The following is a 27,814-nucleotide window of genomic DNA, read 5'->3' on the forward strand; positions in this document are numbered from 1 at the left end:
TCAAAACTTCCCTGGGGGAAGACACCCAGACCCCCCACGATATGCCCCCCCTCCCCCAAATGCAGATTCTGACCAATATACAGCACAGTATACCCACTACAATACATTTGACTACACCTCTGTATCAAGACAGACTTCAACAATTGTACCTATGATGCTGTCCTTTAGGCCAGTGTTTCTCAAATGCGGGTCCGTGTCCCCCTAGGGGTACTTTGGAGGACTGCAGGGGGTACGTGACATATTTTGCAAAATGTTTTTCAGTTCCAAGGCTGTAGTTACTTTTTTGAAGTTTGTCACCTTTTTTTGAAGGTTTTGTCGTTTGTTTTGACCTGTTTTTGCCTTTTTTACTTACTTTTTTCTACTGTCTTTTTTTTCTTCAAAGTTTTTGTCTCTATTTTTCAAAGTTTTTTTCTGCTTTTTTGGCACTTTTCTTTCGAAGTTTGTCCTTATTTGATTTTTTTTGTCGTCCTAGTGTTGCCTTTCTTCTTTCTACTGAGTTTTTTTGTTTTTTTGAAGTTTTTGTTACTATTTTCGACCTATTCTTGCCTCCCTTCTTTTTTCAAGTTATTTCGCCTTTTTTCTTCATCATTTAAATGTTTTCCAGGTACAAGGCTGTTGTTTAGTAAATCTCTCGCTGACATCGCTGTATTCTTCCTCTCTTTTCTCCTAAAATTTATTCGCGCTGGATAGGGGGTTCATGGCTTTAAAAAACTGTTCAAAGGGGGAACATTTTGAAAAAAAGTTTGAGAAACTGCCTTTACTTTGACAAATCTTAACCGGAAGTTGTACCTGACTCTAGCTTCCACCGCTGACTGTAAACATTACCGTCTGTCTATGGCTTACACACTTCTTCAGTTCATCTTTACGTTACGGTAACGGAGCTGCCTTCATTCACGTCATACCGAGTTCAAACCAGCGGAGAAATGGATGACCAAGACGAAGATCTCGGTGAGCAATGAGAGCATGTTTTAATAACTGGAGAAAATACTTTTATATCAAGTCCAGACTTTAGTGACTCCGTGCTGGGATCTAGCGGTAATAGGAGTGGGTTAACCCGGGTTAGAATATCCACCGTGTTTGTCCCGATTTAACTGCTGTTACGTTTGAAATCGTTTCAGTGTGGTTGCTATAGTTTCTAGCTAGTTTTACTTCCATAAAGACGCTGTAATGTTACAAAACAACGAGCCCAAAACTGTGTGTGTGTGTGTGTGTGTGTGTGTGTGTGTGTGTGATCTTACTAAACTTGTAGTAAAAGTGTATGTGACCATAGACTGAACTGTGATGAACTAGCAGTAGTGGAATGTAACTAAGTAAATTTACTTAAGTACTGCAGTACTTACTACATGTAGCCTACTTAAGTCCAAATGTTGAGGTACTTGTACTTTACTTATCTTTTCTCTTCATGCCATTTTCTACTTCTACTCCGCTCCGTTTCAGAGAGAAATATTTTACTTTTTACTCTACTACATTCATCTGTTACAGCTTTAGTTACTAGTTAGGCTACTTTACACATTAAGATTCCTGCACACGCACACACACACACACACACACACACACACACACACACACACACACACACACACACACACACACACACACACACACACAGGACTTTTACTTGTAACAGAGTATTATTACAGTGTGGTAATAATTTTAGACTTAGGATCTGAGTACTTCTTCCACCGCTGTTTACAGGTGAAACTAGTAAACACCACTGAGTTGGTAACTAGGGGTGGGAATCACCAGAGGCCTAACGATACGATATTATCACGATACTTATGTCACGATACAATATTATTGCGATTTCAAAAATATTGCAATATTCTGCAATATATTGCAATTCATTACCTTTTTTCCAACTTCAGATTTTTCCCAATTTCAATTTATGTCCCCAAAAGGAAACTTTGTCAACATCTGTTTTATCTTAAAAGATACATTTCTCTGTTTGTTGATCTCACTTCAGTTGTATTGCTGCAAAATGTGATTGTCAAGCAGACAAACTGACCAACACATATATCATAATAGATCGATACTTGGCGTCTGTGTATCAATACAGTATTGCCACACAAAATATTGCGATACTATGCTGTATTGATTTTTTCCCCCACCCCTATTGGTAACCTTTATATATTTTGTTTATGTTATCATAGAACTTATTTCTGTTACTTACAGTTACTAGGTGTTTGTGTTTAATTTAAAGGTGCTATCTTAGACGTTCAGTCCCATTTTCAAAAATTCATACCAGTTATTCCTATCAGGGCAAGAACCACAGAGCGTATATATAAAGACGGACGACGCGTCTCCACTTCCTCCCGCTGTATGAACGTAAAGCCGGGACACATCAGGCCGATTATCGGCCGTGGGACAGTCTGGCGAGGTCAGTGACTCAAATCTGTTCGGTGTGTCCCGTGCCGTCGTCAGTCTGGGCGGCTGTCGGCGTTCGTTTTGGCCGACCTGACATGTTAGGTCGGCGGCAGGGCCGTCGGGACTCACCCGGAAATGGGGAGCGGAATGAGGGGACTAGAGTCTCTCAAAATCTGACGAAAATCTTCTAAACTGACCTTTGTTGAGCTGAAATGAAGACAGATTCAGCAACTGCACGGCCTATTTCTCTCTTAAAATGTTTTCAGAAACATGTTTCAGTGAACTATTTTAGTCCAATATGAGATCGTATTCTGAACGGCCGCCATGACAGTCCAGGTCTGAATTTCCGAAGAAAACAAACCCATGTGACGCGTTCATCCAATCAGCTGCCGGTTCTCATTTCTTGGGCGACATTACAGATTAGCGCCGCCTGCTGTTATAGAGACGTATTACGTCTCGTCTCCTCTCGTCTTTCTGGTCTGCTCTGTGGCAGTTTTTTGGACCTCGGGGACGCGACTGATCATATCGACGGGGGTTTCTGTCGGCCCTTAGTCCCTCCCACCGAGGAGGCACGGAAGAGAGGATACGAGAAATTTGTTTTAATAATCAATAGTGGGGGGTCTGGATGTCCTCCCCCAGGGTTATTTTGAGCGTCAAAGACTTCATTTCCTGTATTCAGATAACTTTTATTCACCAATTTACGGTGGAAATCCCTTTTATTTAGCCTATTAAGAAGAAAAACAGATGACACTTAAAAATATATCAAAAATATAATGGAATGTACAGTTATTATTGCGTGTCATTGGGCATTTCTAAGTGTGTAAATGCTGGAGCTTTCTTAGTGGGTATACTGCGTATACCAGCGTATCACGTAGACTACACCACTGTGGTGATCCCTCCTCGATGCTCGGTCCTCGGTAGGGTTGGGTACCGAAACCTGGTTCCACTATGGAACTGGTTCCTACACAACCGGTAGTACTCGGACTGGATTAGAAAGCAAATTTTGGTTCCACTTAATGTGTCGACTGAAATATTTTCCCTCTGTCGCTCCGAAACGGACGTAAAAATATCACCCTTTCTCTGTAGTCTATCGTTAGCTAGCTACCGTAAATGTAGGCTACTTTTAAAATGTCATATTTTCCCTCTGGGCTCACCAAAACCGATGTAAAAGCCTTTCTTTGATGTCATTTTTCAGTTTTTCAAGAATCGGTTTAGGAATCAGAAGTTTTAAAAGTACCGGTTCGGCATCTGAATCGTAAAAATCCAAACGGTACCCAACCCTAGTCCTCGCTGACCCCTCCTCGATGCTTGCTCCTCAAGATGAAATAAGAGCTTTGAGACGGCCTTCACCGAGGAGGGACAGAACAACTTCTGGTTCAGCAGAGGACCGAGTCGAGGAGCTATCAAATAAGGGCCATGGGATGTACCCAGACTCTGGCCCCAGGAGCCTTAGGAGTGGCACCAGCAGGCTCAGAAACTGCTTTTTTCACAACACCATAACGCTGCTCAACAACAAGACCCAACATTAGCCCCCTGCCCCTGCGCCGGCCCACTCTGCCCCCTCTCGTTTTGCACATGGACTATGGACTGTCTGACTACCTCTGATCACGATGGACTTTGTTAAAGGTCCCATGGCATGAAAATTTCACTTCATGAGGTTTTTCAACATTAATATGAGTTCCCCCAGCCTGCCTATGGTCCCCCAGTGGCTAGAAATGGTGATAGGTGTAAACCGAGCCCTGGGTATCCTGCTCTGCCTTTTAGAAAATGAAAGCTGAGATGGGCCGATCTGGAATCTTCTCCTTATGAGGTCATAAGGGGAAAGGTTACCTCCCCTTTCTCTGCTTTGCCCGCCCAGAGAATTTGGCCCACCCATGGGAGAGAGAGAGACATCATGGCTTTCAAATGAGCAAAGTGGCAGTTGGTCAAGGCCACACCTTTTTTATTTATTTTTTTATTTATTCGGGACAGTGCACATTAATGAACAATCTAACATTTCTGTACAGACTGTAAATGAGCCAGGTTATAGCATAAATGCTAATTTCCACCTGTAGTCCCGAGGCAGGAAAACAACAACTTACAAGATAATGCAAAACAGAAAAATATTACAATATACAATATCAAACAAGAAACACATTAGCACTCATTCAGACAGATTACATTACATCAATAAAATTAGTCAAAATGATGACATAACTGGGAACTTTTAAGAAATTGTTTAAAGTGCTTTTTAAATGTGCAGTAAGTTGGACATTCTCTTCCTAAGGAATCCTAAGGAAAGCTCATTGTGGGACTGGCTCTAGTGGCTGTAATTCTGCACCAAGGCTGAATTTCGGGAAAGAGACTTCAGATACAGTATTAGGGGACCACTAAGGTCTATATAAAAGAGACTTCAGATACAGTATTAGGGGACCACTAAGGCCTATATAAAAGAGACTTCAGATACAGTATTAGGGGACCACTAAGGTCTATATAAAAGAGACTTCAGATACAGTATTAGGGGACCACTAAGGCCTATATAAAAGAGACTTCAGATACAGTATTAGGGGACCACTAAGGTCTATATAAAAGAGACTTCAGATACAGTATTAGGGGACCACTAAGGCCTATATAAAAGAGACTTCAGATACAGTATTAGGGGACCACTAAGGTCTATATAAAAGCATCCAAAGAGCACCATGTCATGGGACCTTTAATGCACCTCAACAATTCACTAAATATGATCATACTGCATTCTGTCTCTACTATTATATGGTCTATGGACTGTCTGATTTATCATAACACATAATAATTTATATGCACTTTATTTGTTAATACACTTTAATAATGGACTAACATGATCATACTGCATTCTGTGTTTTATGTCTTTTTTAACCACTGCTATAAAGGAAAATCACTTTTAATGATTGCACTACTGGTTAGATGTAAAACTGCATTTCGTTGTACTGGTTGTCTTTACTTGTACAATGGCAATAAAGTTGAATCTAATCTAATCTAATCTAATCTAATCAAAGCCCCCTGGTGAAAGGCTGCGGTGTAGGTCATAAACCAGGACAGGGAAGAAAAGACACCAGTGACGCTGCTCATCGATCAAACATGTCAGTCAAACCCAACATATGAAAAGATCTTCCGAGTTGGGTACTTCAAATAACAATCCTAATGCGATTTCATTAGCGCGTATTTCTCTCATTCGTCAATCTGCTGATTATTTCCTTGATTAACAGTTTGAAAAACAGTTTGGTCCTGAACTCTTGGCAGGAGATCCTTGTGTTGTTGTTGTTGTTGTGTGTCATTACAGTTGTACAGTGTGTACAGGCATAAACAATGTTTATCGCGCTGCGCAGAGCAAGAAAAGGAATTCTGCAGGAGTATTTTGGATGCATTGTCCAGTCTAATCCTCGTTAATCAGGTCGGCTTTTGTTCTCCCCTTTTTTTAAAAGCACATTCCTTCTCCCATTCCCTCCCTCCCTCCTTCCCGCTCTCCCTCTTTATTTGTCTCTCTCTTAATAAGTCTCTCTGTCTCCCTCCCTCTCTCCGTTCTCACACTCCATCCATCTCAACCCAGATCTTTTTAGGGAAACACCTTCTCGCTGGTATTTTTATCCCTCAGCCAGAGGTATTGTGTGTGTGTGTGTGTGTGTGTGTGTGTGTGTGTGTGTTGTGTTTGTGTGTGTGTGTGTGTACAGCGGGACATAAGCACACTGACTCTGTTGTATTTTTATCTGCCGGGGGCGACGGGAGCTTGGAGAAAACACAGCGACTGAAAAACACTCCGAGGAGCAGACGCTGTTCAGCAAAACCATGACGCACGCGCCCCTAAAGAGCCGCACGGTGTCTCGGAAGTCTCTCAATCAAGGCTCTATTGTGTATATTTATGTAATAGTACGTTGTTGTGCAGAAAAACATTATATTCTTTGGTATTTTGTTGGATTTATGATGCTGATGTTGCTGCACAGCTGCAGTTAGGGAAGTCAAAGCTGGACTTAAAAATAGGTTAACAAGTAAATACAATCATGCATGCATTCTTACGGTCAGTCAGTAATAAGATGCATGATTCAGTCAGAATTTATTGAAACTTTAGTGAAAACGTGATGCTGATGCTGCCCTTGTGACGTCTGCTCTCCATAAAAAAGAAAAATAACGGTCAAATTAAGTTATTTAACCCTCTGAGGTCCAAGGGCATTTTTTTTACATACAGTTTGGGATTATTTTTTCCCTCCCCTAATTCCTATGGTTAATCAATAACAAGATGCATGGTTCAGTCAAATTTTATTGAAACTTTAACATCTTACCAAATGTTTGATTGTTTTTTAAAAACCGACATTACAAATTAATTTTTAGACATTTATTATACATTATCTCTTTACACATTGCTCTCAGACTAAGCTGGGTGTCACTAAACAGAAAGCTGAGTTTGTTCTGAACATTTTGATATTAAGCACACAGGGATCAGTTATATGCAAATACCCTAAAAAGGTGATTTTAAGAAGATGTGCAAAACTCGACCTCAGAGTAGAGCTGGGCGATATGGAGAAAATCAAATATCACAATATTTTTGACCAAATACGTCAATGTCAAAGTCAAGTCAAGTCCATCCATAGGAATGGAAATTACAGTGCTCATACCCGCCTTAATGCCTATAAAATATATATATATATATATATATATATATATATATATATAAATAGATAGAGGATAAATACAATACAAATAGACCATAAATACAGTACAGAAATTATACAAATGTACATTTAAAGTGCTTGTGTGTGCTATAGCCTGAGGTATATTGTATATTGTACAAAGAGCATACCGCTTAGTTCGTGTTTGATATTACGGCGATATTGTAGAGTTGACTATTGGTGCTTTCACAAAATATTAACACAATGAGATTTTAGATAAATACTCACCAATAATGTAGTTACAATCACTAAGTGGGTAAAGGCAAATAATAAATCTGGTGAGTTCAGAAAAGGACATCACCTTACTGTAATGCAGCCTTTAAATGCAGAAACATCACGATTTTACGATATCCAAAATGTAAGACAATATCTAGCCTCATTTATCGATGTCGATATAACATCGGTGTATTGCCCAGCCCTACCTCAGAGTGTAAATGTTTTATGCGGGTGGCAGTAGCTCAGTCAGTAGGGGGTTGGGTTGGGAACTGGGTTGTTGGCTCAAGTCCCCATACGGACCAAAATATGATGGTGGACTGGTAGCTGGTAGCACTGCCAAGGTGCTCTTGAGCAAGGCACTGAACCCCTAACTGCTCAGCCCCCTCACTCTGACATCTCTCCAATAGTGCACGTATAGGTACTGAGCATGTTTGTGTAATTCAGGCATGTGTGTAATGTGTATAATAATAACAGGATTAATAAAGTATACATACAGTTGAATTTGCCTTGTTGCTGCAATGTGCTTGATAGGTAAACTTGCCTTTGCTTCCCTTTACATTTAACCTGAAGGTGAATACACAGGGCGTGGGTGGAAATGACATTTACGGAGTAGTTCAAGTTAGTTTAGTAATAAAGGGAAGGGTGCGCCAGTGTCAGAGTGGATTACCAGTAGAGAGAAGTCACAGGAAGGTGCAAAGGTCGGTAGTTCCTGCAGCAGAAAAAAACTCAAATTCATCAACACATTGGAGACTGTTATTCATGCTCCATTGACTACTGCAATTCCTTGTATTCTGGGATTTGCCAATCATCTTTATCGTGACTGCAGCTTGTCCAGAATGTGTCTGCTAGATTGTTGACTGGTACCAGAAGGCGGGATCATATCTCCCTGATATTGGCTTCTCTTCACTGGTTAACGGTCAAATATCGAATCGATTTTAAGGTAATGTTACTTGTTTTTAAGGCATTACATGGATTGGCCCCTTTAGATAATGCTGATCTCCTTACCCTACATCACTCTTCCAGGAACCTAAAGCCAGAGACACACCAAGCCGATAATTGGCCATTGGACAGTGAACTATTTTAGTACAATATGAGATCGTATTCCGAACGAGCCGCGATGACAGTAGCGCCGCCTGATGCTATGGAGACGTATTACGTTTCTCACGTCGGTGTCGCCTCAGTGTGTCCCGAGGCAGTTTTTTGGACTTCGGGGACCCGACTGATCATTCCGACTGGCTTTTCTGTCGACGGTCGGCCGTCTGGTTGGTGTGTCTCGGCTATAAGATGGTCTAATCAGTTCCTTTTAGCTATTCCACAGTCTCAGATGAAGACCTGGGAGCGTGCCTATGTTCCCACAGCCCAGTGGTCCCACAGCCCTATGTTCCCACATTTCTAAGATTTTTTTTTCTCCAAAATTAGGCCATATTTTCCCACATTTACTTTTTCATAAATCTTTATCAGATTTTATCCCCCTAAACCTAACCCTAACCCTAAAAAATGTTGTGGGAGGATAGGGCTTAAATTGAAGGGAAATGTAGGAAGACAAGACCTAATTTTGAAAATGTCCTAGAAATGTGGAAACATATATTTTCAATAAGTGAAAAGAAATTCTTAGAAATGTGGAACCATAGGGCTGTGGGACCATTGGGCTGTGGGAACATGGGGCTTTATTATTTTATTATTTATTTACATTTATTTGATTGTTATTAACACATAGTGTGTGTATATGTTTATACTTATATTGTTTATATTCGTTTATCCTTCTTATTTTTGAGAATGTGTGACATGCACCACAACACCATGACAAATTCCTTGTATATGCAAAAAACTTACTTGGCAATAAAGCCCTTTCTGATTCTGATTCTGATTCTGGACCATTGGGCTGTGGGACCATAGGGCTGACCCCATCGTGCCTTCTTCGTTGCGGCCCCCGAGACTCTGGAACAAACTTCCCATTCGTATTAGGTCCTCCTCTACTGCTGAGATCTTTAAGTCTTGTCTTAAAACACATTTTCATTCTTTGGCGTATGATTTAGTTTAGGGACATTTGTATAGAAGTGTGTTGTTTTGTATGATGTTCATTGTGTCTATATTTTTATTGTCTTCCTTTGTTTTTATAACATAAATATAACTTTGTACAGCACTTTGTTCAGCCTAGGTTGGTTTTAAATGTGCTCTATTAATAAATTGACTTGACTTGACTTGACATTCCAGTGTTTCCCACAGATTAGAAAGCAATTTGTGGCGCCCCGCGCTTGGAAGCAGCCCAAATGCTTGGGGTTAAAGTGCTCAAGTCCACCCCAAAGGGACTTACCATCTCCAACAGAAAACACTGTTTTCACTTTGTAACACAGGTTTTAATGCTCGCCTAGCTGCTAGCGTGGAACGCCCTCATACTCTGCTACTGACTGGCTAGTAGTCCTTACCTAGGTACTGTCAGGGCACGCCCTCATACTCTGCTTCTGACTGGCTAGTAGTCCTTACCTAGGTACTGTCAGGACCCTCATACTCTGCTTCTGACTGGCTAGTAGTCCTTACCTAGGTACTGTCAGGACCCTCATACTCTGCTTCTGACTGGCTAGTAGTCCTTACCTAGGTACTGTCAGGGCACGCCCTCATACTTGGCTTCTGACTGGCTAGTAGTCCTTACCTAGTACTGTCAGGACCCTCATACTCTGCTTCTGACTGGCTAGTAGTCCTTACCTAGGTACTGTCAGGACCCTCATACTCTGCTTCTGGCTGGCTAGTAGTCCTTACCTAGGTACTGTCAGGGCACGCCCTCATACTCTGCTTCTGACTGGCTAGTAGTCCTTACCTAGGTACTGTCAGGACACGCTCTCATACTCTGCTTCTGACTGGCTAGTAGTCCTTACCTAGTACTGTCAGGACCCTCATACTCTGCTTCTGACTGGCTAGTAGTCCTTACCTAGGTACTGTCAGGGCACACCCTCATACTCTACTTCTGACTGGCTAGTAGTCCTTACCTAGGTAATTGTTTTTATTCTGGTAAAACCTCTAAAAACAATTATGAACCTTAGCATAAAAAATGAGCATAATATGAGCACTTTAAGGCTGATTTATGCTTTTGCTTTAAATTGACGCAATGGAATCGTACATAGGTACGTGGAGACACTGACTCTATAACTCCTGAAAAATGTAACTACACGCGGTGACGCATGCCGCTCGGCCGTGGCGTGGTAGCGTTGCATTTCCCCCCCCGACTCATTTCCTGGTTCTCCTTCTCCATAAACAACATTAAATTAAAGAGAGGGTTAACTTCTGCTCCAGATTTCCCACCGTGGTCAGAAAGAACAGGGGAGACACTTGGTTTCTCTCGCTATAACGCTAGAGTCGCTACTCACTCTGAAGATAATCACCGTCACTCTCTCACTCGCTCTACCACACACACATATACACACACCTGCGCCAACCCTGCTGTTCTCACAGGTATAAACATCAGGCCACTTACGTAGGCTACGGCGAAAGTTCTGCGTGGAGCCTCTGCTGAACCATATATCACGCTTTAGTGGAACCTGTAGTGTGTAAATAAACCACTATACCAGGGGTGTCAAACTCAATTTCACTAAGGGCCACACTGGAAAATAAGAATCACCTAAAGGGCCAGACATGTTTAGTTTATTCACATGCTTTTATTTAATTAATTATTGCGTGTTTTATATAGCCTTCTCACTTACAGTTTGGTCGACATAAAGCCCCCAAAAAGTAACTTAGCTGTCAAAGAAAAAAACGACAAAAACATTGGAAAAAAAACCACCAGAAAAGGCCCCAAAAACGTCTAAAAAAGGGACAAAAACTTCAGAAAAAGCAACAAAATGTTGAAAAAGCTACAAAAAGTAGGCGGGCCAAAATTTATTGTGAACCTAAATCAATATGCGAGCCTGTGTACTATACTGACTGAAATGTCTATGTGACCATTTAATCCTGAGCATCTGGTCTGTTTCTATGGGCTATAACCAGTTTCCTGAAGAATGCATCCTCCCTTCCTGTCCTTTCTTCATGACAGAAAACACTGTCCACCCCTCTTTGGCTCAACTTTTTAATATGACAAAACATATTGAACCAAATAAGGAAAACAAATCTTTATGGAAAGATTTTAAAGTGCTCCATACCGAGACAGACACAGAGAGAAGGTCTGAACTTGAGGGGGAGACTTAAAGCTTGTCCAATTAATTTATTCACTGAGTCTGTTTTAATTATGCTTTGTCACATTTTGCTTTCATTGATACATCTTTTCCACCTCAGCACTTTTTTAGGGCTGCAACTAACTCCACTCATTTTCATCGTTGATTAATCCGTGGATTGTTTGGTCTAAAACAAAGTGTCAGAAAATGGTGAAAACATGTGGATCAGTGTTTCCCAAAAAGTCCCAAGATGACGTCCCCAAATATCTTCTCAAAAATATCACACAATTTTTTTAATAATAAATGACTCAAACGGATTGATAATTATTAAAATTGTTTTTTTTATGTGTAGTATGAAAAACTAAATAAAACAGGTGGATGAAAACACACATGGTGGAAAAGAAAAGACAGAAAATTCCAAACAGTGCATCTTCAGGTTTGTTTGTCCCAACCCTTGCTCTCTATCTGTGGTTGTCCTTCATATTTTCTTCCTTTTCTTCCCCTCATCTCCTCAGGTGCATTTGACCCAAACATCCCAGAGGAGGGACCTTCAGCGCCCCCTCCTGGCTGGCTGGATGATGTACATGGATACCAGGTCCCTAAAGGAGGTGAGTCCTTTGTGTCTCTTCTCTTCTGTTTTTGTTTCTTTAACATGTCTCAACCTTCTTCTCCTATGTTTTTGTGTTGATGTGTGTGTGTGTGTGTGTGTGTGTGTGTGTGTGTGTGTGTGTGTGTGTGTATGTCTAGAGGGTGACAACCCGCTGTATCCACCCCCCCCTGACTATAACCCGCAGCCTGAACTCAATAAGAACACTTTGGTTCCCATTGTCAGGTAAACAAAGTCCAGACTTTTTTCAAAGATTCCCTTTCACACATGTGAACACAGGTCAAGATGTTAGACAAAAAAATATGAAGATATAATGGGATTATGGATGTACTGTAATTTGAGAGTGTGTGTGTGTGTGTGTGTGTGTGTGCGTGTGCTTTTGCCCCTCCAGGGTCCCCACTGTGTCGGAGGATGTGGCCAGAGATGCCTTGCTCAAGTTTGTGGAATCCAAATGGAGATACAGCTCCAAACCTGCCAGGAACCTCACCTTCAAAGAGCTCCAGCCCGTCACTGTGTACAGGGTAGCAGCACATCTGTTACACAAATAAAGGAATGAATATGTTACCTATCTAATATCTAACCTGGACCAACATCACATCTGTGAACAATAGATAGATAGATAGATAGATAGATAGATAGATGGATAGATGGATAGATGGATAGATGGAGTGGAATAAATGAGCCGATATAACCGTGTAATTGTAATAAATAATGCGTAGATTCTCCTTCATGCTTTTGACTAGTTATTGGAGGATGTTTAATGGACATGGTCTAAACCCCAGACAGCTAAAACAGACTGCAGTCATAGCAACATGAATCAAATGTTTTCTGATGGTCTTCCTTCTGCAGTATCGCCTGGAGACCTACACTGAGACCAGAACCAGCGCCTGGCAGTTTGAATCCTACAACGGTAAAACCTTTATCTGAGCCAACAAATTACTACTAACATTGGCTCTTTTATGAATGAATTGATCTGTCATGATTGTGGGTTTCTGTTAGAGATGCACCACATCCAGATTTTGGGGTTTTGGCCGAAATACCGAATCCACTGGTTAAGATTCTGCCGAATCCGAAACCGAATACAGAATCCTACTCCCAGTTTTAGCTGGGACTGTCCTTCCTTTGCCGTAACTGAAGTTGCAGCATTTTGGCTGCTGTCTGTAGATTCCTTCATACACAACTCGTATTCTTTCGGATGTTTTACACCAAATGTTGTAACGGCAGCCATGTTGTTTATTGTTTTGGGTCATCGCCACCACGAGACAAATCGGAGTTGCAAATTCAACATGTAGCTGGACTTGAATGGCCTTCTTTTGACTGAAAGTACTGCCAAACAACAACTTTTTCTGCTTACTAGTTTAATTTTCACTTTCTCACAGTCTCACGTCATTACGGCGACCAGTGTAGCGTGCGTAGTGCAAGCGTACGGTTCGGTCCGGTGGAAAAAAATTCTAAGGTTCGGCAGAAACCCAACCCTGTCAAAAAGCCCAATATCCGAAAACCTGGATTCGGTGCATCCCTAGCATCCCTCGTTTCACTTCTCATTTTCTGTCTTCTGTGTTTGTTTCACGCGTTTATTTTATTTTGTAGTCTCCCAGTTTCTCCCAGGTTATGTCTTGTTTTACTTCCTGTCTTTTGGCTTTCCCGCCATTGTGTCACCTTAACCTTGTTTCACCCTCCTTTACTTATACATCCACAGCTGTCCTCCGGCTCCGGCGCCGCTGTCCTGCCCGTCTATCTGTGCTCCGTCCTGCACTCCTGTAACGTCCCCAACGTTTCTTTTTCGCTCTCTATCCGCTCCTCTTTCCTCCTTGTGTCTCAGCCATTCATTATCAAAATGTGGAGCGCGTTCCGTGTTCCTCCAGCATCTCTCCTGATGAGATCTGCCTCAGGTGCGCTGGGAGGAGTCTTCAGTTCTGTGCCAGGCAAACCAAAACACCACACTTTATACAAAATAAAACACCCGAAACACCACACTATATACAACATAAGAAAACTCTGGCTGCCTGGCTTCACTTTGTGACATACATATACATGTAAAAAAGTATAAATATGGGCTATAAAATATGAAAAAGAATTATAAAGGACTATGGATATGCAGCCTACAAGATTTCCATTACTGTATTAACAGAATTGTGATGAACAGTACTAGTAAATAAATAGAAGCAAAACTGCAGAAAACTATATTGCACACTGAATATTAAAACAGAGAATATTGCACAGAATGTGAAGTATTGCACTACACTACATCTCTACACTATCTTGAGGCCTCAAGATACTATCTTGAGGCCACAAGATACTATCTTGAGGCCTTAAGATAGTATCTTGTGGCCACGAGATAGTATCTTGTGGCCACGAGATACTATCTTGACGCCACGAGATAGTATCTTGAGGCCACAAGATAGTTATAAATAATTTTTTTGACAAAGCGGGACCAGGGGGGCTCCGTAAAAAACAGACTACAAAATAAAACAGAAAACTGAAGCATAAAACATACACAAGGATGAAAACAGGGTAAACCGCAACAGAGAACACAAGAGACAGTAAACAAAGAAACTAGCACAATAAAACAGGAAAAACTATAGCAGAAAATCACAACCGGGACAAATGGAGTTAGAAGAAATGCTGTTAGCATGTCTGAGCGTGCTCTTCTTGTGGGTTGTTTGGAAGGAGTGTGCAACAGGTTGACCAAGTAACGTTTACATGTGTTCTGCTTCTTCAAACAGGACAGGTGGTGGATGGTCCTCAGTTTGGGATGAGCCCTCCACCGTGGGACATTCCTGTCACGCCACCTGCGAGATACACCGACAAGGTGGAGAAGGTCCGCGTGCCGCACTCTTCCTTCGTGAAGGTACAGCTTCGTCAAGCTTTCTCTGTTTTCCTGGTTGTGTGTTACTTTTTGTGTTCTTTGTGTTTGTGTGTGTGTGTGTGTGTGTGTGTGTGTGTGTGTGTGTGTGTGTGTGTGTGTGTGTGTTTAGTTTATTATAGGGTCCCCATTAGCTGTGCCCTTACAGCTACTTTATTAAACATTACAGTCCACATTACTCAACACATTGAAAACATACATTAAACATTACATTCTACATAAAAGAAAAAAGAAAAAGATTCCCAATTGCATGGCATGCTACAAATATGATGCTCCAAGATGTTTTTGATTGATGTTGTTGTCATGTGCGTTTTCATTCATACAGTATGTGTTTGACTCCATATTGTGCTTTAATTGACTATACTTATATGATTAAGTGTTTTTGGATTGTAAAACTTTCCATGTTGAAAGTAGAAGGGCAGCAATTAACCTGTGTGTGTGTCTGTGTGTGTCTGTGTGTATCTGTGTGTGTTTTAGCTGTGTCACAAGTGCAATGGCTGTGGAAGAACTCGCTGTGGTAACTGCCATGGAAGAGGCCAGGTGAGATGTGTTCTTGTATGAAAGTATTACAGTAGAGCTGCAAAGACGAATCGATTAGTTTGCAACTATGAAATAAATCGTCAACTATTTTGATAATTGGTTATTCGGTTGAAAAAAGTGAAACTTCTGTGATGTCAGCTTGTTAAATGTGAATATGTTCTAGTTTCTTCTCTCCTCTGTGACAGTAAACTGAATATCTTTGAGTTGGGGACAAACATTTTTAGGACGTCATCTTGGGACTTTGGGAAACACTGATCCACATTTTTCACCATGTTCTGACATTTTAGAGACCAAACAACTCATCCATCCAGAAAATAATTGACAGTGACAAGCGTCTTTTTTTTATTGTCGATTAATCCCAATGCTCCAAATATAGCCTCCCTTCTTAATTTATGGAAATGGCAGAGAATCAGAGGTAGAGAAGGAAGATGAAAGGAGGTGCAAAGAGATGTTTTTGGCTGCTGTCACACAAAGGCAGACATCTAGAGAAAGTTCTTTGTCGATATGAGTATGGCTGCAATCAAACGGTCATTTTCATTGTCGATTAATCGATGAGTTGTTTGGTTTGTAGAAACAGTGACATTAGTGAGAAATGACCCCCATCTCATTTTGCAGAAGCGTTGTACATTCTGCCACGGTCACGGCCGTTCCAGGGACAAGCGCTGCGCCTCGTGTCACGGCCGTGGGCGCAGGAGGTGGGTGTCCTCACGGCCGGCTTCCTTTTCCCCCTGTCTCTCTGTCTCAATGTGCTTCTCCGTCTTGCAGAAGCGTTGCTTTGGCTGCAATGGCACAGGGTTCAGAAGGCGTCCCGGGAATCACAAGTCGTCCGGGAAGACGCGTTGTTCTGCTTGTAGCGGGAGAGGCCGTAAGAGGTGAGAGAGGAGACCCGAGAACTCTGACGGAAAGCGTTTGGGCCGTTAGTTGAGAGCGAGTAGAGTAGCAGAGTACAGAGGAGAGGGCTGATTTGGGGTCAGCCCTATGTTCCCACAGCCCAATGGTCCCACAGTCCAAAGGTCCCACAGCCATGTGTTCCCACAGCCCTATGGTCACACAGCCCAATGGTCCCACAGCCCTATGGTCCCACAGCCCTATGGTCCCACAGCCCTATGGTCCCACAGCCATATGTTCCCTCAGCCCTAAGTTTCCACAGCCATATGTTCCCACAGCCCAATGGTCCCACAGCCCAATGGTCCCACAGCCCAATGGTCCCACAGCCCTATGGTCCCACAGCCCTATGGTCCCACAGCCCTAAGTTTCCAGAGCCCTATGTTCCCACAGCCATATGTTCCCACAGCCCAATGGTCCCACAGCCCTATGGTCCCACAGCCCTAAGTTTCCACAGCCCTATGTTCCCACAGCCCTATGTTCCCACAGCCATATGTTCCCACAGCCATATGTTCCCACAACCCAATGGTCCCACAGCCCAATGCTCCCACAGCCCTATGTTCCCCCAGCCCTATGTTCCCACAGCCCTAAGTTTCCACAGCCCTATGTTCCCACAGCCCTATGTTCCCACAGCCATATGTTCCCACAGCCATATGTTCCCACAACCCAATGGTCCCACAGCCCAATGCTCCCACAGCCCTATGTTCCCCCAGCCCTATGTTCCCACAGCCCTATGTTCCCACAGCCCTATGTTCCCACAGCCCAATGGTCCCACAGCCCAATGGTCCCACAGCCCTATGTTCCCACAGCCCTATGTTCCCACAACCCAATGGTCCCACAGCCCTATATTCCCCCAGCCCTATGTTCCCACAGCCCAAATCTCCCACATTTCCAGACCTGCCAACCTGTATGCATTTTGCGTGGTAGATACGCATTTTGACATCAAAATACGGTGATACGTTTGTCACTCTAAACTACGCGAAAATCAGGTGACTGTTTTGAGTTCACTCATTGACGTGCAGTAACCGTCTCAGTCTAACTCTTGATGATAGTAGAAAAGCCGGTCTATGGAAAGCCGTTCCACTCCCTATCCAGCCCCATTGTACCGGATTTTGGGTGCAGTTCCACCAGAGGTCCACTGGGGGTGATCGCGGTCCAGTGCAAAATGAATGGGAGTCTATGGAGCTAGACGGCTAAATGTGTCTCTTTCGCCTGATTGTCGTTGAGAAACCTCAGATTTGATTGTAGTTTTTGCAAGTTCAACATGGGTTATAGGTCGAAAGTTGAATGAACGAGTACTTGTCCTTTTGATTTCTTACAGGGTGAGTTGTTGTAGCCCATAACACGCTAGCATTTTGCTAATAAATGCTGATTGGTCAGTGAAGGACTGATTACGATCGGAGATCCTGCTTGACAGCATCCGAAGCAGAACCTGAATATCAGAGTGAATATTTCGGCGTGGTCTTTAAAACATTAGCAAACCTCTTTCTAGCGCGTATATTGACAGGGAGAGCCTAACCTGTCAGCTGTGTTGTCGATGCCTCGAGAGAACAAAGGAAGCGACTCAGAGCTCGCCGTAAAGCAGTATCTCTGGCTGTATATGTGTATGACGTCATTGACATTTTAAAAGGCTTTTTAGAACAAAAAAGCCACTTTAAAAAAATCTAACACACAGCAGTGTGTATTTTCTTAGCCTCCCCTTTCGAATGCAACATTCAAATTACTAGACAAAAAATTATATCCTGAGAAAAGGTTTTGAGGGGTATAGCTCCATAGAGTCCCATTCATTCTGCACTGGCCTGTGAGCGCCCCCTATATGGAACTCTGGTGGAACTGCAACCAGTTCAGAAGCCGGAAGTAACGAGGGAGTGGAACTTCTTCCTATATTAGAAATTCTTTGATAGTAGGCAGCAAAACTTATGGCTAAAACACACTGACATATATATAAGCTAAAACAGCGTAGCAGCCAGGAGCATGCTTGAAAAAAAAAACTAAAGAAGAAGAGTTCGACCAATCACACCGTCGGGTCACTTCCTCTAATGTCAAGCGGGGATATCGCTTATATGTCAATGGGATATCGGCTACTGATAGTGTTATTCATTCCTCCCTCATTCCCGTTTAGTTTGGTTGGTTTCCCCCATATATCTATGGTTTTCCCCAAGGGAGGAGTGTGCTTGCAAAGGTAAACGGATTTGATGTAGAAAGGTGAAATGAATTAATTTACATAGCCTACCTGTCAACTTTGGAGAAATATTATTTATTTATATAATTATTAATAAAACCTTGCATTTATAAAGTCTTGGATTTCGTTACAAAGGTCTTATATATTGTTTTGCCTTTCCTATGATTAAGTTCATACCGTAACAAAATTAACTGTTACTACTACTACTACTACTACTAATGTAGGCTAACGGAGGACTGAGACACAAAGTAAACACGCCTCTCTGACAGGTACCGGGGGGTTAGTGGTTAAACTGAGCGGAGGATGTGCGGAATGTGTCGGTGTCTGTCGGACCTTGGCTGGCCGCTCGGCGCTAACAGGCTAACGGCTTATTAGCTAGCCAAACACCGAGCGGTAACATCTGCAAAGATTGGCTCTGTGAGCGCATCAATCTGCCCGGTGTGCGTAACAAACGGAGCGAGCAGCCGCCGGACTCTAACATCTGTCGATCCGTGAAGGACTTCACTGTGAGCGGACTGTTTAGAGACGATGTGACCGGCAGGTAACGTTAGCGGTTAGCTGCTACTGTAGCAGAGCTGCAAGGAAACGCTGAACTGAGCTGTGTGTTTTCAGTGTTAAACACTGCTGCAGGTATTCATGCACGACTGTTGTTGGTGATTTCCAGAGGTGGAAGACTTACTCAGATTATGTATTGCAGTAAAAGTAGAAAAAACAGTGTTGTAGAGTTACAAATTACTTGTCAGTTACATGTCCTGCATTCAACATCTTCCCTATGTAATAGTACGAAAGTATTATCAAAATATACTTAAAGTACCAAAAGTAAAAGTGCTCATTATGCAGTGTAATATATTTTATTTTATTGGATTATATTATGATCCAATTAATTGTATTAAATATGTTTTAAAAAATAAAATGTTTTATTTAATTCAAGTAGCCTACTTGAACATCATTATTTTCTAGGGTTTAAAATATATACAGGTTCGACATTTAATGGCAAATTTTTTTCCGTGTGCGTGCCGCCGTGTTCATGAACCAGAACTTCGACAATAAATCAGTAAGTTGCTACTCAAAAAAGTTTTTCAAGGTTGGCAGGTCTGCATTTCTAAGAATTATCACTGAAAATTATGCCCTATGTTCCCACAGCCTTATGTTCCCACATTCTTAAGATTTTTCTTAAAATTAAGCTATTATGTTCACATTTTCAAAATTAGATCTTGTGTTCCTACATTTCTCTTCAATTCAAGCCCTATCGTCCCACAAAAAATGTAGGGTTAAGGGTTAGGGTTAGGGGGATAAAATCTGATACAAATTTATGATAAAGGAAATGTGGGAACATAGGGCCTAATTTTGGAAAAAAAAATCTTAGAAATGTGAGAACTGTGGGAACAAAGGGCCTAATTTAGAAAAAAATCTTAGAAATGTGGGAACATAGGGCTGTGGGAACATAGGCATGTGGCGGGACATTTCCTAACAACCCGTTTGATAAATATTCCCCCGCCCCAGCATCTTTTCCTCAATCTTCACTGGGGGGAGCGTAGGCTACATCTCCACTACCATGGGTCTTCCATTCGACCACGCACTTGTCATCCTCCCAGGTCTGAAAATCAACACTTTTTTCGACACTTTCCTGTTTACACCGGCACGCACATGCCCCGTGTGTGTGAATGGTCATGTGATATGTGTTGTCAGACGTGTTAACATGGATGCAGATTAGTTCTGCTACTGGAGCTAAAACTCTTGTGTGGACGGAGTTTTTGGCTGAAAATGAGGCTTTTGAAAAAGTGAAAACGTAACAGCGTTGATGTAGTCTAAGATGCAAGGAATACATTTGAGCAAGGGAGGCAAGGAGCCACATTGGTGACGTTGGTGGATGTCTTAACACGTCGCTCTCAAATCTTCTATAGGGGATCAACTGGGGGTCTGCATCTGCATCATTAGTCATGGCCATGTGACTCACATAGAAGGCAAGGGGTGGAATTTAACCTAACATGCATGTCTTTGGTAGTGGGAAGAAAACAGCACCCGGAGGAAACCCGCGCAAACACAGAACATGCAAACTCCCGGAACCAGGACCAGGCCATAGTTCTAACCACTGCTCCACCATGACGCCAATAAAATAAACAATACAAGCCATGGTTGCGTCTGAAGTCTCCTCTTCTGCACTACATACAGGGCTTGACATTAACTTTTTGAGGCACTTGTCCTTCGGACAAGTACATTTACGTTTCACTTGTCCATGAACAAAAGTCACTTGTCCGGGTAAAGATTAATCATTTTATAATTTTTTTTTATGTTTTGCTAATGCAGAATTTTAAGAAACCATTGAAAGCATCCAAACACTATCAACATTAATACAATTCAGTTTAAACAGTAGAAACAAATGTGTCCCAAGAATAGAATAAAAGAAAAAAGGATCTCCAGACTCATAATACAAAATTATACTTTGCACGCCGGTGTGCAGAAGTTAATATATTGAGATTCTAAGTGAATATTTTAAAGTTTCTCATTACTTTCAGATTCCTAGTCAATATTCTAAGTTACTATGTCAATTGAGATATTTTGAGATATTGAGTCAATATATTGAGATTGTAAGTCAATATTTTGAATGTTCTCATTACTTTGATATTCTTTGTTTATATTCTGAGATACTGAGTCAATATATTGAGATACTAATTCAATATTTTGACCAGAGGTAGTGGTGACTTGAACTTATACTATATCTAAAATAATTTTGTAGAAATAACAATGGATTTTGCCACTAAATGTTGGTGTCAACGTGTTTTGTTTTTTTTTTTTTTTCTACAATTTCACTTACCAAGGGATCCTTTAAAAAGGTGTAGCTACTTTACAGTTGATTATTACCTGATATTTAATCCGCTACAAACGAGTAGCGGAGCAGCTAGTAACGTTACGAGGCAGAGAGCCAGCCGTCAAGAGTCAAATTAACTTCATGCTTCATCCGCACAAAGCACACTTCTATCGCCACGAGTGACAGCTTTATTCGGCTCGTTTTCTGTGAACGATGTGGGGACGGGTAACGTTAAAGCGTAGTTAGCATGCTAACGTTAGCTAACTAACACCGGCTGCCTGGCTTGCTGGTTCCGCGGTGCTTTCATGCTGTATCGCTTACAGAGAAGGAGCTGAACAGTGGGCTGGGTCTAACGTCAGCGGGCTGGGTCTAACGTCAGCGGTCCGCTCTCCCGCTGCTGCTGGGTCTAACGTTAGTTAATGTATTTGTTTCAAATCGGTAAAGTAAAATCTGTAACATAAATGGAATGAGTGGCACATAATAACGTATATAATGCTTCATCCACACAAAGCACATTGCTATCGCCACGAGTGACTTCTGTTTTCAGCTTGTTTTCTGTGAACGATGTGGCGAGGAGGTAACGTTAAGGTGGAGTTAGCAAGCTAACACCGCTAGCTCGCCGTGCTTTCATGCTGCTTCGCTTTTCGAGAATGCGCTGAACAGCGGGCTGGGTCTAACGTTAGCGGCCCGCCGACCCGCTGCCCGGGATTGTGGGGTAAAATATGTATTTGTTTCAATTCTGTAACATTGACGAAATGAGTGGCATTTTGATTTGTTTGAGTTTTAACTTGTCCAGTGGGGCAAGTAAATTTCTCTTCCACTTGTCCTACAAAAAATCCACTTGTCCCGGACAAGCGGACAAGCCTTAATGTCGAGCCCTGCTACATACACAACATTATTTTACTATTATTTAAATTGCCCATATTATGAAAAAATCCCTTTTTCTGGGATTTGGGGTGTTCTTTTGTGTCTCTGGTGCTTCCACACACATACAAACTTTGAAAAAAATCCATCCATGGTGTTCTGAGTGAGATACGGTTTCTGAATGTGTCCTGCCTTCAGTCTCCTAGTGAGCTGTTCAAAATCGGCTCGGACTGTGATATCACACATAACCGTTAGCATAGCGACATAGCATAGCGACATAGCATGCTAACGCTAGCATGCTATGTCGTTGCTCAATAGCAAAGCACTGCTACAACACACACAAGTTCACCATAATCTACCAAAGAACTACTTACATGTGCGCCCTCATTTAGAAGTCTCCCAGCTAATCCTGCCTTGTAACTGACCAAAGTTGGAGAAACAGGCTCTCTTTTACTGTCTCTAGAGTTAGCTAGCTGACATGCTCTACATCTGAGCTACTGAGCATGTGCGAGTGCAATCAAAGATAGTACAGAAGAAGAAGATGAAAAGAGGTCTCACTCTGTAGCTAAAACAGAAACCAGGTGAAAAGAGGATCTGCAGCAGTGAGAGAGAGCTGTGCAGTACAACAAGGAGACACCCCCTCCCCCCCTCCCCGTGATGAGAGAATAAAAGCTTAAGGGAGAGAATAGATCGGGGCTCAATTCGCGGGACAACTTGGTGGACCGAGCTCTGACTTCAGTTGTATGCAAAAATCCTAAAAATGAGAAATCAAGAAGATATCTATGACTTTAGACCTCTGAGGGTTAAATATGTAGAAATGTAAATCAGAGCGTTTTGACGTTACAGAGCTGCCTCGGTCTGTTATGAACGTTGTCGTTACCACCGCATTGCATTGTGGGATGCTTATGCCGGTGTGTCCAGTGTCCAGTATTGCATAGTGTAATATTTTCCCAGAAATTGTATGCAATTTACGTACTGTTACATACTAAGATTTTGGACATACTAAAAACTCTCACCTACTGTTTTAGCTACTAAATAGCATGTTAGTGTGGAATTTCTTACGCAACCCTCAATTTGCTAAACACAAATGTGATGTTGTACTGTGAGGAAGATGTGACGTTTGATGTGGCGCTCCTCCAGGTGTTCCTCCTGTCACGGCCAAGGCTACAACACCTGCTCCGTGTGTCACGGCAGCCAACGCCTGCTGCATTTCATCCAACTCACTGTGACGTGGTAGGTCAAAGACACACACACACACACACACACGCACATAAAAATCTGTCCAGAAGCTGCTCTACGCTAAAGACATCCCCAACTACAAGAGGTGAGTGGATAGGTAGCTAACAGAGAATGCTAGTGCTAACCAGCTAATATACTGTAATACACAACGTAAAACTGGGTGTAGAGGTAGCTAACATGCTACCCAGCTAATATACTGTAATACAAAATGTAAAACTGGGTGGGGAGGTAGCTAACATGCTAACCAGCTAATATACTGTAATACGTAATATATATATAATATTTTTATTTTTTTATATTTAAATATATTCGAATAATGAAGTTTGGAGTCAAAGCCCTAACACACACACATAAAAATCTGTCCCAAATGGTCTTCTGCTTCATCTGTTTCTTATGTGTGTAGGAAGAACGATATAACTGAATTCATTCCCGACCGCCAGCCTGACTTCCCTGACAAGAAGTTTGAGAAAGTGACGGGAGATCCGTTCTTCGTCGATGAGAGCATGCTGGTAAACACCAAACACACTTCTCCTTTTATTCAGGAATCACATCTGGCGTCGGTGGCCACGGGCATACATTTCATCCAACCGTTGGAAGGGATAATAAACATAACAATTCTCGAGAGCAATTATTGAAGGGGACACACAAAATATGGTTACACTTTACTTGAAGGTATCTATATAAGAGTGACATGACACTGTCCTGAACGTGTCATAGACATTATAAACAAGTCATAAACATTTATGACATAACACTTTTGTCATCAAGTGTCATTCGGTTTTTGTTATGACAAGTTATGGTTAGGGTTAGAGTTTTATGGTTAGGGTTAGAGTTAGGTTCATGTGTCATGACAGTGTCATGTGTTCATGACTCTTATGTAGATATCCTCAAGTAAAGTCTTACCAAAAATACCAAGCTTGATTTGCTAAATTCTATAGTAGGTAAGGATCTTTTTGCTGACTTTTTAGGGCTTTATTTTGACCAAACTGTAAGTGAGAAGACTACCGGCCCTATCCCACACCCGGCACAGAGCAGCGCAAAGCAGTTGTCAGTTTCCCGTCCAGCGCCCATGTTGTTTAAATAACAAAGGCACCTGCGCCCATCTGTGCGCCCATGGGCATGCTGGTCTTACAGGGAGGTGTGTTCAGGAGCATTCTGGGCGTGCTGGTCTTACAGGGAGGTGTGTTCAGGAGCATTCTGGGCGTGCTGGTCTTACAGGGAGGTGTGTTCAGGAGCATTCTGGGCGTGCTGGTCTTACAGGGAGGTGTGTTCAGGAGCATTCTGGGCGTGCTGGTCTTACAGGGAGGTGTGTTCAGGTGCATTCTGGGCGTGCTGGTCTTACAGGGAGGTGTGTTCAGGTGCATTCTGGGCGTGCTGGTCTTACAGGGAGGTGTGTTCAGGTGCATTCTGGGCATATTCCTATCTTGAGGCAGCGGGAAGTGATCGCGCCATTGACCAACCAAAACCTGGTCTAAAGTCAACAACGCAGCATTTCATTGTTATTTTAACAGCAAATTAGTAAAATGCTTCTAGGCTCGTGCACAGCGCGGACAAAACATGCAAAAGTTTAAAAATATAAATATTACAATATGAAATAGTATAACGATATGATCTGCTTGCGCGCTTTCACTTCACGCACGAGCAGATCAGATTTTTTTTTATAGAGGACAAGTTTCCTTCTCTATATATTATATGCCTTGGTCGCTCATATATATGGACATAGAAAATAAAGACACTGAAGAAATTGGACTCTAAAATCTAGAAACTATAAAGATAATTAAGTGATAAATTCCGTGCACACTGTAAACATGAATGGAACAGAGTATATTCATCTGTTATTCCCCCCCAGCATAATATAAGGTCAAAAATCACCCTGTTGTCATGAATGTACAGTAGCCTACATCACTAGATAGTTACTGGTCCAGTGAACTAAGACTATAATTTGGGAGGATTGTACAGTTAGGATATGTTCTTAAAATTGTACAATCCTCCCAAATTATAGTCCCAGTTTACTGGACAACATAAATTGTGTGCTATGAATGCTAAATACAATGCACATGGAAGCGGAACAAACATGATCCTTATTGTTAAAGAATAAAAAACAAATGAATCAACTAAAATATTTCAAGGGCATTGGGGAACTATAGAAATGTACAGCATTGTATGTTTTGCCCTTAGTAACAGACTTCATTTAAAACACATTTGAAATTTGATCAGCCTTTTCTAATTATCTCAACAACTGCCATAATATATTAATTAAACTTCAACAATATGAACAGCAGTCTTCATACAGCACTATAACAGTAACAATGTCACATGAATAATTATAAAAATAATGGTCACAACTTTAAATAATAACAGTACTTAAGTGAACGGCAATATGCACCTGTTGTATTTTAATCCAGGCTGATAACAATAGGGTAAAACCACTGCTGGGTGATCAGAAAAGGCTCCAGGATTAAATCCTGGCTGTTAGCCTGGTCGGGAGCAGGCAAGCTGTACAGAATAAATCTCCATGGTGATTTATGTGCCTCCGCTTTCGTAAAACCGAGTCAAGGTTTAAGTCATCCAGGATAACTGGGTAATCCCGGCTTAATCTCTTATCTTGGTTTTGTGAAACAGGTCCCTGCTTAGCAAATCCTCCATCATAACAGCAATGCTCCAAGGTCCAAATGCGCCTGGCTTTTAAAGGGAATGGGAGATGATCTCTGATTGGTTTATTGCATGTTACGCCCAAAACACACCTCTGATTAATGAAGACACCAAGTACAACCCTTTAGAACCACGCGCCCGGCGCACAGACCGTTTTTTCCGCCGTAAAACTAGCAAAAGTGGATTTGGACACGCCCTAAACACACCTACGCCAGGCGCTTCAAGCCGTGTGCTCAGATCGTTAAAATAGGGCCCTATATGAGACAAAGATATGTAACTTTTGTTTTTAAATAAAAGCATGTCAATCAACTCTACATGTCTGGCCCTTGAAGCGATTCTCTTTTTCCAACGTGGCCCTTAGTGAAGTTGAGTTTGACCCCTGATCGTCTGTGTTTCCTCCTCTTATGTCCTGCCAGGTTTATCCTATCCAGGGTTTCCCAGATCAGGAGATCTGCGATGTTTCCACAAGAATGATTAACGAACACCTCAATCGCTTCAGTTCCACCAGCCGCATCCTGCAGCAGGTACGAACACACACATACTAACTAGAGCCCACCGATATATCGGCAGGCCGATATTATTGGCCGATATGAGCATATTCCAAACTGTCGGTATCGGCATTTACAATGGCCGATAAATGAATATTTAAAAAATAAAATAAAAACAAACAAAACACCCTTCAACCATGTTCTGAGTGTTAGCGTTGTACAGTTTGTCCACCAGAGGGCGATCTACAACGTCCCTGTTGGCAACACTCGTGTCTAACCATTTAAATTTCATATCTTAAGTTTGTATTTTTATCCATTTTATTTATCCGAACTTTAATATATTTTGATGTTCCTCTGTTGTGTTGTGACAATAAAACAAACACGTTTATTTTTAAACTGCATTATCATATTATTTTAGCGAGGACTCATAAATAACTACAACTAACTAATGTTAGGGAAATCTGTTTATGTTTTGTTACGCGTTTCTGCATTTCCTTTTTAAATATATATCGGCCAATATAAAAATCCTTTATCCGTCGGGCTCTAGTACAGACGTGTAGATCTGTTGTTGTTTAACGATGCTGAAAGTTTTGTTTGCATTTCTCTCGAATAAATGAAACCATAATAACGTAACGACGGCTCTTTATTCCTCTCCGCAGCGTCAGACCATCGAGATGGTGCCCCTGACTCACGCTTACTACACGTACAACAGGAAAGACTACAGCTTCTTCGTCTATGGCGTGGAGAACAGAGTCTTTGCTGCCAAATATCCCACTGCGTGTACTATTTTATAAGTACCGTCTAGTCCTGACAATGCATGTTCATGTGTAGTATGGGTCATATCGTGGGAAAAAGGGGGGGGGAAGCAGAATCATCCATTTAATGTACCACTGTGTATTCACCAAAAATCTATTGTAGCGATATGAAGTGTACTTTTAGTTTTACTACATTTATTGCAGCACTTATTGTTCAGCATGGCTTCAAGTTTTATATTCTGCATCTCAGTGTCTCTGATATACAGTATTTAGCTGCTTTAAATGACCAAGCAAAGCCTTAATCATTGTGCTAAAACATTTATATACAGTATATTGGGGGATGGATGGGGGTCACTAAAGAGGTGTTTTCATCCGAGAGACGCTGTGATTGGTGGATAGGATGTGGAGCAGGGGAATGACAGCGACATAACCAATCACACTATGACAGACGCTCCACTTAGCACCAACTGCAGTGTTTAATTTGAAATGAATGTAGCCCACTGGCAGCCTGGTACACGTGGCTGCT

The 27,814-nt window shown here is 41.8% G+C and overlaps 1 protein-coding gene across 2 annotated transcripts; it reads left to right on the top strand.

Moving 5' to 3' along the window:
- Positions 1-709: 709 nt before the first annotated feature.
- On the top strand, positions 710-27,707 carry ssuh2.1 (ssu-2 homolog, tandem duplicate 1). 2 transcript variants are annotated; one of them, XM_028576902.1, is made up of 12 exons: positions 710-948; positions 11,917-12,009; positions 12,149-12,233; positions 12,400-12,529; positions 12,858-12,918; positions 14,735-14,859; positions 15,352-15,414; positions 16,030-16,109; positions 23,295-23,387; positions 23,797-23,902; positions 26,462-26,569; positions 27,193-27,707. In XM_028576902.1, exons 1-12 carry the CDS (start codon positions 924-926, stop codon positions 27,325-27,327), a joined length of 1,104 nt encoding a protein of 367 aa, XP_028432703.1. In that variant the 5' UTR covers positions 710-923; the 3' UTR covers positions 27,328-27,707. The 2 variants fall into 2 exon arrangements, with proteins under 2 accessions (XP_028432703.1, XP_028432702.1); XM_028576901.1 differs by lacking the exon at positions 16,030-16,109 and adding an exon at positions 16,180-16,286 and having other exon boundaries at positions 711-948.
- Positions 27,708-27,814: the final 107 nt, after the last annotated feature.

The sequence above is a fragment of the Perca flavescens genome, chromosome 4 (assembly GCF_004354835.1).
Source record: "Perca flavescens isolate YP-PL-M2 chromosome 4, PFLA_1.0, whole genome shotgun sequence".
NCBI lineage: Eukaryota > Metazoa > Chordata > Actinopteri > Perciformes > Percidae > Perca > Perca flavescens.

What these genes read in the sequence shown, in the direction of transcription:
- ssuh2.1 (XM_028576901.1), top strand. Translation starts at nt 924, where the DNA reads ATGGATGACCAAGACGAAGATCTCG. An exon ending in AGCCCGTCACTGTGTACAGG is followed by an intron (nt 12,530 to 12,857) that starts GTAGCAGCACAT and finishes TTCCTTCTGCAG; the next exon opens with TATCGCCTGGAGACCTACAC. An exon ending in ATCCAACTCACTGTGACGTG is followed by an intron (nt 23,388 to 23,796) that starts GTAGGTCAAAGA and finishes TTATGTGTGTAG; the next exon opens with GAAGAACGATATAACTGAAT.